The 12,461-nt window shown below is 48.7% G+C and overlaps 1 protein-coding gene across 1 annotated transcript in view; it reads left to right on the top strand.

The window, feature by feature from the left end:
* Positions 1 to 12,461, top strand: part of kcnt1b (potassium sodium-activated channel subfamily T member 1b) — a 264,397-nt gene that overhangs the window by 99,275 nt on the left and 152,661 nt on the right. Inside the window, exons 15-17 of the mRNA XM_070863605.1 lie at positions 1,937 to 2,045; positions 4,899 to 5,048; positions 10,125 to 10,363. Of these exons, the coding sequence (XP_070719706.1) occupies positions 1,937 to 2,045; positions 4,899 to 5,048; positions 10,125 to 10,363 (498 nt within the window). The remainder of the gene's footprint in view (positions 1 to 1,936; positions 2,046 to 4,898; positions 5,049 to 10,124; positions 10,364 to 12,461) is intronic.

The raw sequence follows: 12,461 nt of genomic DNA, 5'->3' as shown, positions 1-12,461 counted from the left end.
GGGGGGGGGGAAGAGAGGAAGATGGGGGGGGCGAAGAGAGGAAGATGGGGGGGGGGAAGAGAGGAAGATGGGGGGGGGAAGAGAGGAAGATGGGGGGGGGGCGAAGAGAGGAAGATGGGGGGGGGAAGAGAGGAAGATGGGGGGGGGGAAGAGAGGAAGATGGGGGGGGGAAGAGAGGAAGATGGGGGGGGAAGAGAGGAAGATGGGGGGGGGAAGAGAGGAAGATGGGGGGGGGGAAGAGAGGAAGATGGGGGGGGAAGAGAGGAAGATGGGGGGGGCGAAGAGAGGAAGATGGGGGGGGGAAGAGAGGAAGATGGGGGGGGGGAAGAGAGGAAGATGGGGGGGGGAAGAGAGGAAGATGGGGGGGGGCGAAGAGAGGAAGATGGGGGGGGGAAGAGAGGAAGATGGGGGGGGAAGAGAGGAAGATGGGGGGGGAAGAGAGGAAGATGGGGGGGGGAAGAGAGGAAGATGGGGGGGGGGAAGAGAGGAAGATGGGGGGGGGGGAAGAGAGGAAGATGGGGGGGGGGAAGAGAGGAAGATGGGGGGGGGGGAAGGAGGGGGGGGGAAGAGAGGAAGATGGGGGAGACAGAAGAGGAAGATGGGGGGGGAAGAGAGGAAGATGGGGGGGGGAAGAGAGGAAGATGGGGGGGGAAGAGAGGAAGATGGGGGGGGAAGAGAGGAAGATGGGGGGGGAAGAGAGGAAGATGGGGGGGAAGAGAGGAAGATGGGGGGGCGAAGAGAGGAAGATGGGGGGGGGAAGAGAGGAAGATGGGGGGGGGGAAGAGAGGAAGATGGGGGGGGAAGAGAGGAAGATGGGGGGGGGCGAAGAGAGGAAGATGGGGGGGGGGAAGAGAGGAAGATGGGGGGGGGAAGAGAGGAAGATGGGGGGGGGGGCGAAGAGAGGAAGATGGGGGGGGGGAAGAGAGGAAGATGGGGGGGGGAAGAGAGGAAGATGGGGGGGGAAGAGAGGAAGATGGGGGGGCGAAGAGAGGAAGATGGGGGGGGAAGAGAGGAAGATGGGGGGGAAGAGAGGAAGATGGGGGGGGAAGAGAGGAAGATGGGGGGGGAAGAGAGGAAGATGGGGGGGGGGAAGAGAGGAAGATGGGGGGGGGGAAGAGAGGAAGATGGGGGGGAAGAGAGGAAGATGGGGGGGGCGAAGAGAGGAAGATGGGGGGGGAAGAGAGGAAGATGGGGGGGAAGAGAGGAAGATGGGGGGGGCGAAGAGAGGAAGATGGGGGGGGAAGAGAGGAAGATGGGGGGGAAGAGAGGAAGATGGGGGGGGAAGAGAGGAAGATGGGGGGGCGAAGAGAGGAAGATGGGGGGGGGAAGAGAGGAAGATGGGGGGGAAGAGAGGAAGATGGGGGGGGAAGAGAGGAAGATGGGGGGGGCGAAGAGAGGAAGATGGGGGGGGGGGAAGGAGAGGAAGATGGGGGGGAAGAGAGAAGATGATGAAGAAGCCCCACGTCGCCGGCTCTTGAGGCGGGGCCCGCCCCAGCGAGATGTGGGCGGTTGGGCGGGCCCCGCCGCCGCCGCCGAGGAAGCCGGGCCCCGCCAAGGACTTCGGGCCGGGCCTGCATGCAGCCAAGGTAAGATGCGTGGGCCACTCGGCCGGGGATAGGGGCAACGTCCCTTCGGCCTGGGATAGGGTCGTCGCCCCGGAGACAGGGCGCCGGCAGCTATTGTGCCCGTGCACAGCTGCTGGCACTGTTTTCGGCGCAGGGCTGTAGCTCCGCCCCCTGCTCCTGCTGCGCCGCGCCGAGGTGGAAATGGGCCTACAGCTATCGGAGAATCGCACGGTAAGTATTCGGCGCAATTTTTGTTCTATAAATTAGGCGGGCCTCTCCGATGTGCGCCGTTCTAGCGGGTGACCGAAACTTGACCCCAATAATTCCTTCTTGACTAATTGTTCTTTTTTGAAATTTCCCTTTCTCTGCAGATCATGTGGTTTGTGAAGAGGAGTTTAAATATGCCATGTTGGCCTTGAACTGCATCTGTCCATCCACCTCCACTCTCATTACCCTATTGGTTCATACATCCAGGGGACAGTAAGTTAAATTCTTACACTGTTTAAATTCTCCTTCGCAAGCATTTAATCTGCCCGTACAACTGTAGCATGATGAAAGGTACTCTAATCCATTTAGTCAGTAAGGTGCAGATGGACTCGTGTTGAATGACATGCTGGGGTTACTGATACGATGGAGCCCAATTTGTACAGTCAGGTTGCTGCCTTCTGTTGATGATAGGAAATTGTTACATGAGTTATAAAGTCTTGCTCCCCCTATTCAGTAGACTCTAGATTCTACATTCTAAACTATGTAAACTTGAGGTCATCCAAAACTCGGCAGTCCGTGTCCTAACTTGCACCAAGTCCTGATCACCCATCACCCCAGTGCTCACTGACCTACATTGGTTCCCGGTTAAACAACGTCTCGATTTCAAAACTCTCATCCTTGTTTATAAATCCCTCCATGGTCTCGCCCCTCCCTATCTCTGTAATCGATTTCAGCCTCACAGCCCCCCGAGATGTCTGCGCTCCTCAAATTCTGCCCTCTTGAGCATCCCTGATTATAATCGCTCAACCATCGGTGGCCGTGCCTTCAGTTGCCTGGGTCCCAAGCTCTGGAACTCCCTCCCTAAACCTCTCCGTCTCTATACCTCTCTTTCCTCCTTTAAGACGCTCCTTAAAACTTACCTCTTTGACCAAGCTTTTGGACATCTGCCGTAATTTCTTCTTGTGCGGCTCGGTGTCAAATTTATCTGTTTTATCTTATAACACCGCTGTGAAGCGCCTTGGGATGTTTTACTACGTTAAAGGCGCTATATAAATACAAGTTGCTGTAGATCTGTTTTGTCACCTTCTGTACCTTTGGAATATGTTATTTCATCCGGTCACATTTTTAGTGTACTATTTTGAGCCAAGGTTTATTTATCTAACTTACGTATATTCCCCATCCTGTCCTTCATCAATAACAACATGGCACCCCTGTTGGTCAGCGCTTCACCACAATGTGTCAGCAATCTATATATAAAAATCCAGCATATAGCTTAAAATGTAGTCTTTCCTTTGATGCAGGCTTGTAGTTCGTGAGAAGGATCAAATCAGTGTACGTTGTGGAAGCAGATGTAGAATAATTTTGAATTTCATTGGCAATCTCGATGGGGGCCGTGACTGTTATGTATGCACTAAAGGTTCAAACTGAGTCCTGTTTAACTTAGCAAGGTACAATCTTGGCTCTGCTTTATTTAGGCCCAAAGTGCCTGACTCTCAAAATGGCTGGCCTTTTATACCAGAGCAGTACCATGTGCGTGCTGCTCAGTGGCCTCCAACAATGACGCCATCTGGTGGCTACAAACAGCATGTACATACATGACACTGACACAAAAACAAAATGAAGCATTTTTATCTCTGGTGTATGAGGTTATTGGCTTCTTTCTTTTCCTCACGATGCATTTGGAGTTTAAAGAAAAACAGGTGCATTCAAAGAAAATAGACCAGCTTGTTTTGAGACATGAGGAAAGAGGCATTGGGGGTAGATTTTCAACTTGGCAACCCGGGTGTCAAACTGGCAAAGCAGATCAGCTGCCTATTATAGAATCCACCGGTTATGTTTTCCATTGGGAATTAACATCGGTCGGTTTCTACAATGACCAGTCTTATACTACTAAGGAAAATTATATAGTGTTCCTATCACCACCTCGGACGAGATCAGCTCAGGGTGATGGAAAAGTCGATTTTATGAACTTGCACTCCCAGGGGAAATTGGTGGAGTGTGTACCTACTCTAATGTATTTGCTTCATGGGTTCTTTTGAATTCATAGAAACACGTTGCTATTAAAAACCAGTTGGGTTTATAAACAAAAGGTTTAACAATCATACTACACATTACAAGTTCATGCACCAGGCTCACAACCCTCTGCCTAATAGTGAATCCCCCGAACCCAATTGGCTGGGGTTTTATTGAGTCTTGTGAACATCACGTGACTGGCTAAACCACTCCCAACTCAGCAGCTCCACAAACCTATGAGCATACTCACAGGTGTATACATTACATCTACGATTTCCCGACATGCGCTCCCCACCAGTTGACACACCCCACCAGGTGACGCTCCGCACCAGGTGATGCACCCGACAGGTGATGCACCCCGAAAAGTGATGTTCCCCACCAGGTGATGTTCCTCACCAGGTGATGTTCCTCACCAGGTGACGCTCCCCGACAGGTGAGGCTCCCCACAAGGTGAGGCTCCCCAACAGGTGACGCTCCCCACCAGGTGAGGCTCCCCACCAGGAGCTCACATTTGTGTAACAAAAAAAATCAGCTCTCATAACTATTCAGCAGCGTCCTCGGACGCCAATGCATAAACCAGGAGCTCGACCTGTGGGGATTCAGCATGAACCCACATGTTTGTGTGCGTTTCACAGGATAATAATCCATTGGAGAGGCTGCAAGTTTTTAACATCGCTGCGATGCTGAAATGTTAGTCAGTACTTTAAAGGCCAATTCTTTAATACTGCTGCAGCAAAAAAAAACTGTGTAATGTTGTACTTATAATTGAATCCTTGATACATCATGGCCTCTAGATAAATGTGATTTTTCAAACCTTATTCCATTCACATCATTACGTGCGACAATGGAAAAAAAGTACACACAAAAACTGCTGAATATAGTTTACATTTCCAAATTATGTTCGGTGTGCGCGGTGATGCAGTATCGCTGCGAGCTACTTATTGCCAATCTCAAGTTCTCCTGTGGCTGGTGAATGGGAGCCCTCGAACAATCGGCATGTTCTTGGCTTTCACCTTGTTCTGTTTGCTCAGGACTCACGAGGCCCCTTGACCCTTGCACCTCGCGCTGCCGAGAATTTCAACCACTAACTGGATTGCATCTCCATGGTTACAGGGAAGGACAACTGTCCCCTGAACAGTGGCAGAGGATGTACGGTAGGTGCTCGGGGAACGAGGTCTACCACATCAAGCTCGGTGACAGCAAGTTTTTCGGAGAATATGAAGGGAAGAGTTTCACCTACGCCTCCTTCCACGCCCACAAAAAGTAAGTGACGTTTATGTTCAGATTTAACAATTCTTGATGGCGCCGTGGGTTTTCGACACTTAAACTTTCACCTCTGGGATCTGGGCTCCAATTTATCCCAGGGCATGTTGGGCTAATGGTTTTATTACTGGACAGTAATCCAGAAAACACGAGTTCAAATCCCACCGTGGCAATCTAAGAATTTGAATTCAGTTTGTTTCAAAAGTAAAATTTAAAGTGGGTATCCGTAAGATTCACAACAAAGCTGTTTTGAAATCAGGTTTCCAGGAATATTTTGCTTTTGTTGACCATGAGCTGTCCAGATTGTCATAAAAACAACTAATGTCGTTAAGAGGAGGAAATCTGCTGCCCTCACCCAGTCTGGCCTGTACGTGACTCCAGACCCACATCATCATCATCATAGGCGGTCCCTCGAACAAGGATGACTTGCTTCCACATGAGTTCACAGATGTTTCAATGAAGGACCCGATGTTCCAGTCTTGAACTCCAATTGAAGGGGTGGAAGATGCCTGTGCGTGGATTTTTTTTAAACGTGTGGTGACCGTTGCACATCAGTTACCACACGGGCTCGACAGAGCTAGGCCTTTATCCAGTGACAAGGATGAACCAGGACGACTGGAGACCTGCTCTGCTGCAGGGACCTAGTGCACACACACATATCGCAGTGTGGGCTGGGCCCGTGCTGCTTCTGGGCCCCGTACCCTCATTCGCCGCACCTCCACCACGATCTCTCACCGCTCCTCCACCACGATCTCTCACCGCTCCTCCACCACGATCTCTCACCGCTCCTCCACCACAATCCATCGCCGCTCCTCCACCACAATCCATCGCCACTCCTCCACCACAAACATTCAACGCACCTCCACCACGATCTCTCACCGCTCCTCCACCACAATCCATCGCCGCTCCTCCGCCACAAACATTCAACGCACCTCCACCACGATCTCTCACCGCTCCTCCACCACAATCCATCGCCGCTCCTCCGCCACAAACATTCAACGCACCTCCACCACGATCTCTCACCGCTCCTCCGCCACGATCCATCACCACTCCTCCTCCACAAACATTCGCCGCACCTCCGCCACGATCCATCACCACTCCTCCTCCACAAACATTCGCCGCACCTCCGCCACGATCTCTGACTGCTCATCTGCCCCGACCTTCCCGCTCTGCCGCTGTGCCTGGGCTCTGCCGATGTTCCTGCCCACGCTCCAAATGGCGACCTGGGTTTTAATGACGTCGCCCAGTCGCCCATCTCGAAGCCGTCGCACATTTGCAGCAATGTTGTTGACACTTATCTGCCCTCTGAAGTGGCCCAGCAAGCCAATCATTTGTATCAAACTGCTACAGTGGTTCAAGAAGGCGGCCCACCACTACCTTCATAGGACCGCTAGGGATGGACAGTAAATGCTGGCCTTGCCAGTGATGGCCACATCCTGAAAAGTATTTTTTTGAAAGGCTCCTCTATCTGTTATTTGTAAGTGTTCTATTTGAGCAGACTCACTCCCATTTACATAAGAACATAAGAAATAGGAGCAGGAGTAGGCCATTTGGCCTCTTGAGCCTGCTCCGCCATTTAATAAGATCGTGGCTGATCTGATCTTGGCCTCAACTCCACTTCCCCGCCCGCTCCCCATAACCCCTTGACTCCCTTATCATTCAAAAATCTTTCTCTCTCCACCTTAAATATATTCAATGACCCAGCCTCCACAGCTCTCTGGGGCAGAGAATTCCACAGATTTTCGACCTTCTGAGAGAAGAAATTACTCCTGATTTCTGTTTTAAATGGGTGACCCCTTATTCTGAAACTATGCCCCCTAGTTCTAGATTCCCGCACAAGGGGAAACATCCTCTCTGCATCTACCCTGTCAAGCCCTTATTTTTTATTTGTTTCAATACGATCACCTCTCATTCTTCTAAACTCCAATGAATAGAGGCCCAACCTGTTCAAGCGTTCTTCATAAGACAACCCCTTCATCTCAGGAATCACCTCGTGAACCCTCTCTGAACTACCTTCTATGCAAGTGAACATTCTAGTGAACAGGCCCCCTCCCCCGCAACACAAAACAAAACTGCCCCTAATTTGGCAGCAATTTACAATCTGACTCAGAGAAACCAGTATGGCCTACTCCTGTTCCTAATTCTTATGTTCTTATCTGGTGTAGCAAATGGAAAAAAACATATCCCTATAATGCCATAGGGAGGGGTAGAGTAGAAAGAAAATCGAATTGAACTATGCTGTGCCCGGCCTGGACGTGCTTGATATTGACGTTGGGTGCTTGACATGGAAAGTGTTCCATTCTGGGTGCATCATCTCCATTTCGTAAAACATCTGTTGTCATGGTGAGCACTAAGTGGTGTCTAAAGATCTCGACAACGATTTGATGTTGCTAATTAGTTGAGAACCTCGGATCGACATTCAGTGACTCTCAGTCACCTTGTAACTGTGGGTTTGAGCACAGCGAGTACTGTGGATCCCTGTCCATTGTGTATTTCAAGATTGGCCCATTGCACTGCTGCGATGCTGCTTCCAAATTCTAACGATGCTGTTAAATGGAACGTTGATGGAAAAGTAAATCTCCAAATACAGCTTTAGTCTGAACTACAAGGGACAAGGTGAACAAAGTCACCCTAAGGGCCTATCCTCTCGGCATACTGTTTAAAGCAGAATGTTTCCATCTTGTTTATGAATCAACAGAATTCTGTAAGCAAAGTTACAGATATCTCTCATGGGTCTTTCTGTATTACCTCTCCTGCTTTACTGCCTTTGCTCAAGGCCACTTACACAGTGCGGCAAAGAAGAAAGAAAGAAAGACTTGGGATTTCTATAGCGCCTTTCATGACCACTGGATGTCTTAAAGCGCTTTACAGCTAATTAAATGCTTTTCGGAGTGCAGTCACTGTCGTAATGTCGGAAACGGGGTAGCCGATTTGCGCACAGCAAGCTCTAGCAAGCAGCAATGTGATAATGACCAGATAATCTGCTTTTTTGTTATGTTGATTGCAGGATACATATTGGCCAGGACACCGGGGATAATGCCCCTGTTCTTGGGATCTTTTACGTTCACCTGGGAGAGTAGACGGGATCTCAGTTTAACGTCTCATCCGAAAGACGGCACCTCTGACAGTGCAGCGCTCCCTCGGCACTGCACTGAAGTGTCAGCCTAGATTTTTTTTTTTTTTGTGCTCAAGTCCCTGGAGCGACAAAAATAAGAATGAGGATGAGATCAAAACTGATATATGGTGTGGGGCTGGGTTGGGGGGAAGGAAGAGAGAAATAGCTTTGTCTTGAGGGTTCATCTCTAGGATATGCAATTCCAAATGGTGCTCACTGTTGCCCATGCAGCTTAACAACGATCAGACTGTCTTCTTCTATCAGCTTTGCTAAGGAGTACTGGTAGCCATTTGGAGCTGGAGATTATAGCCATAAAACCTCAGATACAGAAGATGCAAATCCTGACCAAATTTGATACCAACTACTGAATTCACTGAAAAGTCATCCATGACTGGGATGTGATTGATCCCTGGAATGAGATGGTTGTCCTATGAGAAGAGATTGAGTAGATTGGGCCTGTACTCCCTGGAGTTTAGAAGAATGAGAGGTGATCTCATTGAAACATACAAGACTCTAAGGGGGATTGACAGATTGAGAGACTGGTTGCCCCCTGGCTAGAGAGTCTAGAACCAGGAGGCACAGTCTCAGGTTAAGGGGGCTGACCATTTTGGACTGAGATGAGCAGAAATTTTTTCACTCCTAGGGTGGGGAATCTTTGGAATTCTCTACCCCAGAGGGCCGTGAATGCTCAATCGTTGAATATATTCAAGGCAGAAATAGATAGATGTTTTGAGCTCTAAGGGATTCAAGGTATGGGGATCAGGTGGAAAAGTGGAGTTGTGTTGGAAGATCAGCCAGGATCTTATTGAATGGCGGAGCAGGCTCGAGGGGCCGTATGGCCTATTCCTGCTCCTATTTCTTATCTGGATGTCAGTTAAGCCACAATTTAAAATTGATGGCAAACCCCCTCCTCCTAAAAAGATTCAATACCGATTTCAAGCCATTGTTTTGTGAATTTCATTTTATATTTGTATGAACTCAATGCCTCACCGCTATTAAGCTGCAATTATAAAAAGGGTTTAAAAGATCAGTAACGCTGGAAGTCTGAACCAGATAGAAAATTCTGGCCAATCAGCATCTGAGAGAGAAAGATGGGTTAACACATTGGGTGCAACTCTTCATCAGAACTATTCTGACCGATGTTTGTCGCCAAAATGTTCATCCACCTTGCTGTTTCAGAGACTGTTCAACCTGTGTGGTATTTCCGACATGAGGAGCTGGATTTTTGGCTCTGCTGATTTCGGGGCGGTAATGGCGGCGGGGCGGTAAAGCTTGTGCCCGGCAACAGTTTGCGCCTCAGTCAGCAAAATTGGGCAGCTGGGCCCTGAGTGTGGGGCGGAGCGCTAAGGGAGGCATTGCACACCTCTCTCAGGGCGTTAGGCCGGCTGAGCAAACGAAAATCCCGAGCTAAACAGCCGGCCTCGGAGCGCTGAGAGAGAGAGAGGCCTGGGTCAGGGGGAGGGGGTACTGAAAAAAAACACCAAAAACATTCCCAATACATAGCCCACGCCACCACAGCATAAATCGCAACAAAAAAAAAAAACCCAAAAACAATCATGCTTACCCGAGGGCGACATTACTCGCCCTCACTGCAACCGCTGCAGCTTGGGTCGCCCCCTTTCACAGGTGGTCCCAGCAGTGGGTGCGCTACAGGGCGCTACGGATCAGGCGGCAGCCAAATATCGAGCCGGTGTCGGAACCAGGGGCGTTGTACATCGAAACCAGCAGCAAAAGTTCCGCCCGCCTGGAAGTGCTTACCGCCACTGTTGTCACCCCTCCGGGGCGCTAACAGGGGCGGCAGAAGACTGAAAATCTAGCCACTCGTGGTTTTTTAGGCCAAGTTATTGTGGAATCTTTTATGGAGAGGAATTGGTGATTTATGCGTTCGGGACGAAGGCGCCTCACGCAATGAAATCCAAAGCGGCTCTGAGTGTTTCCCGTGTTTTTCTCCTGTTCTTCAGGTATGGTGTCTGCCTGATCGGTGCGAAGAGGGAGGACAACAAAAGCATCTTACTGAACCCTGGACCCCGGCACATCATGATCAGCTCGGACACCTGCTTCTACATTAACATCACCAAGGAAGAAAACTCAGCATTCATATTCAAGGAGGAAGAGAAGCAGAAGAGGAAAGGCTTAAATTCCGAGGGTATCTTCAGTGGAGCTTCCAGACTACCTGTCCACAGCATCATTGCAAGTATGGGTGAGTGATTCAAAAAATTTACATTAGTTACCCTAAAATCTCAGCACTCTCTATTTTCTAAGTTGAGAAGCCCAGGTGAAAGGTCATAATGCAGGACACCATCAGGGTTGAACGAGTAAGAGAGAAGAGAAGGTGTAACTGGCTGGTGGCGAGCTTGGGGTTCAAAGCCTTGTAGGATTTGCAATAGATAGTATATGAACCTAAAGCAGTCAAAAGCGCTATGAATCTTAAAAAGAAACCAAAATACTGCGGATGCTGGAAATAAAATCAGAAAAAAACATGTGTGCATTGAACTCCATCAATATAGGACACTTTAACAGGCATATGTCTTCCTATAATCTCTTGCCAATACCCCATGGCCAATAATTTGGGTCATAGAATGGTTATAGAATGGAAGAAGGCCATTCGGCCCATCGAGCCCATGATGACTCTCAGCTAGTCCCACTCAGACAGCATCTGTGGAGAGAGAAAAAGAGTTAATGTTTCAGGTCGATGACCTTTCGTCAGAACCGTTTATGGGATGTGGGAGTCGTCGGCCAACCCAGCATTTATTGCCCATCCCTAATTAGCCAAGAGAAGGAGGTGGTGAGCCACCATTTCAGAGGGCAGTTAAGAGTCAAGCACATTGCTGTGGGTCTGGAGTCACATATAGGCCAGACCGGGTAAGGGCGGCAGATTTCCTTCCCTAAAGGACATTTGTGAACCAGATGGGTTTTTACGACAATCTGGTGGTTACATGGTCACCATTACTGACACTAGCTTTTTAATTCTTGATTTTATTTATTAACGGAATTTAAATTCCCCAGCTGCCATGTAGGATTTAAACTCATGTCTGTGGATCATTAGTCCAGTGACATAATCACTATGCCACCGTACACCCCCTATGTCTTCTGATAATCTCTTGTATTCCTCCTCACAGTTTCCTATGGCCAATAATGTGGTAGAAATTCAACATTATTCCACTTGTGTTTATGGAAAACCGGTCCCAGCAAAATCCCCACAGTACAACTCTACCCTTATTCTGCCAACTTTGAAAAGCATCCATCATCCACACTCCTTGCTTGCTGTCCCCAACCATTCCTCTGTCACTGTAACTCCATTTTCTTTAACAACCTTTGCATTCATTTTCATAAAAAGTCTCTTGCATGTCACCTTATCAGATGTCTTTTGAATACGACTTTTCCTTTTAAATATTCATATTGGGGGAGGGGAGGGGGAGGTTTGGGGGGTGGGAGATTAAGCGGGAATGTAAGTCAAAAATATGAAGGGAGTTGTAAAGATGAATTTGTGTGAAAGCTAAGATAGAAGTCAAGAAACATGATTAAAATCTGAGGGAGCTGGCCTTCTCCAAATAATCAAACCACAGGATAGATCAGACTTAGAGGCACTGGAGAAGGGGCAAAAAAGATTTATTGAGAGAACACCAGAACTGAAAGGTTACATCTATCAGGAAAGGCTGAACACGCTGGGGCTCAGAAGACTGAGGGGTGACCTGATCGAGGTCTTTAAGACAATGAAAGGATTTGATAGGGTAGATGTAGCAAAGACGTTTCCACTTGCCGGGGAGACTAGAACTGTGGCTATCAATCACTAATAAATCCAATAAGGAATTCAGGAGAAAGTTCTTTACCCAGAGGGTGGTTGGAATGTGGAACTTGCGACCACAAGGAAAGGTAGAGGCAACTAGTGTAGATGAATTTAAGGGGAAACTAGATAAACATATGAGGGGAAAAAGGAATAGAAGATTATGCTGATGGAGAAGCTTGGGGGGAAGCTTGTGAGGGGCATTAACACTTGCTGGGCCGAATGGCCTGTTTCTGTCCTGTAAACATTGTGTGATGCTATGTAGCTTGTGCAAGAATTGATGGCTCAGTTACGGCATTATAAATGGGAAGTGAACAGAGTCCTGATTAAGCATGGAGTTTGGGTGAGGATTGGAGTTGGTAACTTTTGTCAAGACTAAAACAGGACCAGGGATAAGACAAGGTTGGGCCAGATGGGAGAACTATGGCTCCTGTTCTGAACTTTGATTTTGCTCAATTCTCTTGAAAACTCCCCTGATGGTTCAACAAGTTTATCCATCGAGTAGATGAGCCAT

The sequence above is a fragment of the Pristiophorus japonicus genome, chromosome 20, assembly GCF_044704955.1.
Source record: "Pristiophorus japonicus isolate sPriJap1 chromosome 20, sPriJap1.hap1, whole genome shotgun sequence".
Lineage (NCBI taxonomy): Eukaryota > Metazoa > Chordata > Chondrichthyes > Pristiophoridae > Pristiophorus > Pristiophorus japonicus.
This window is presented reverse-complemented; position numbering and strand designations above follow the sequence as displayed.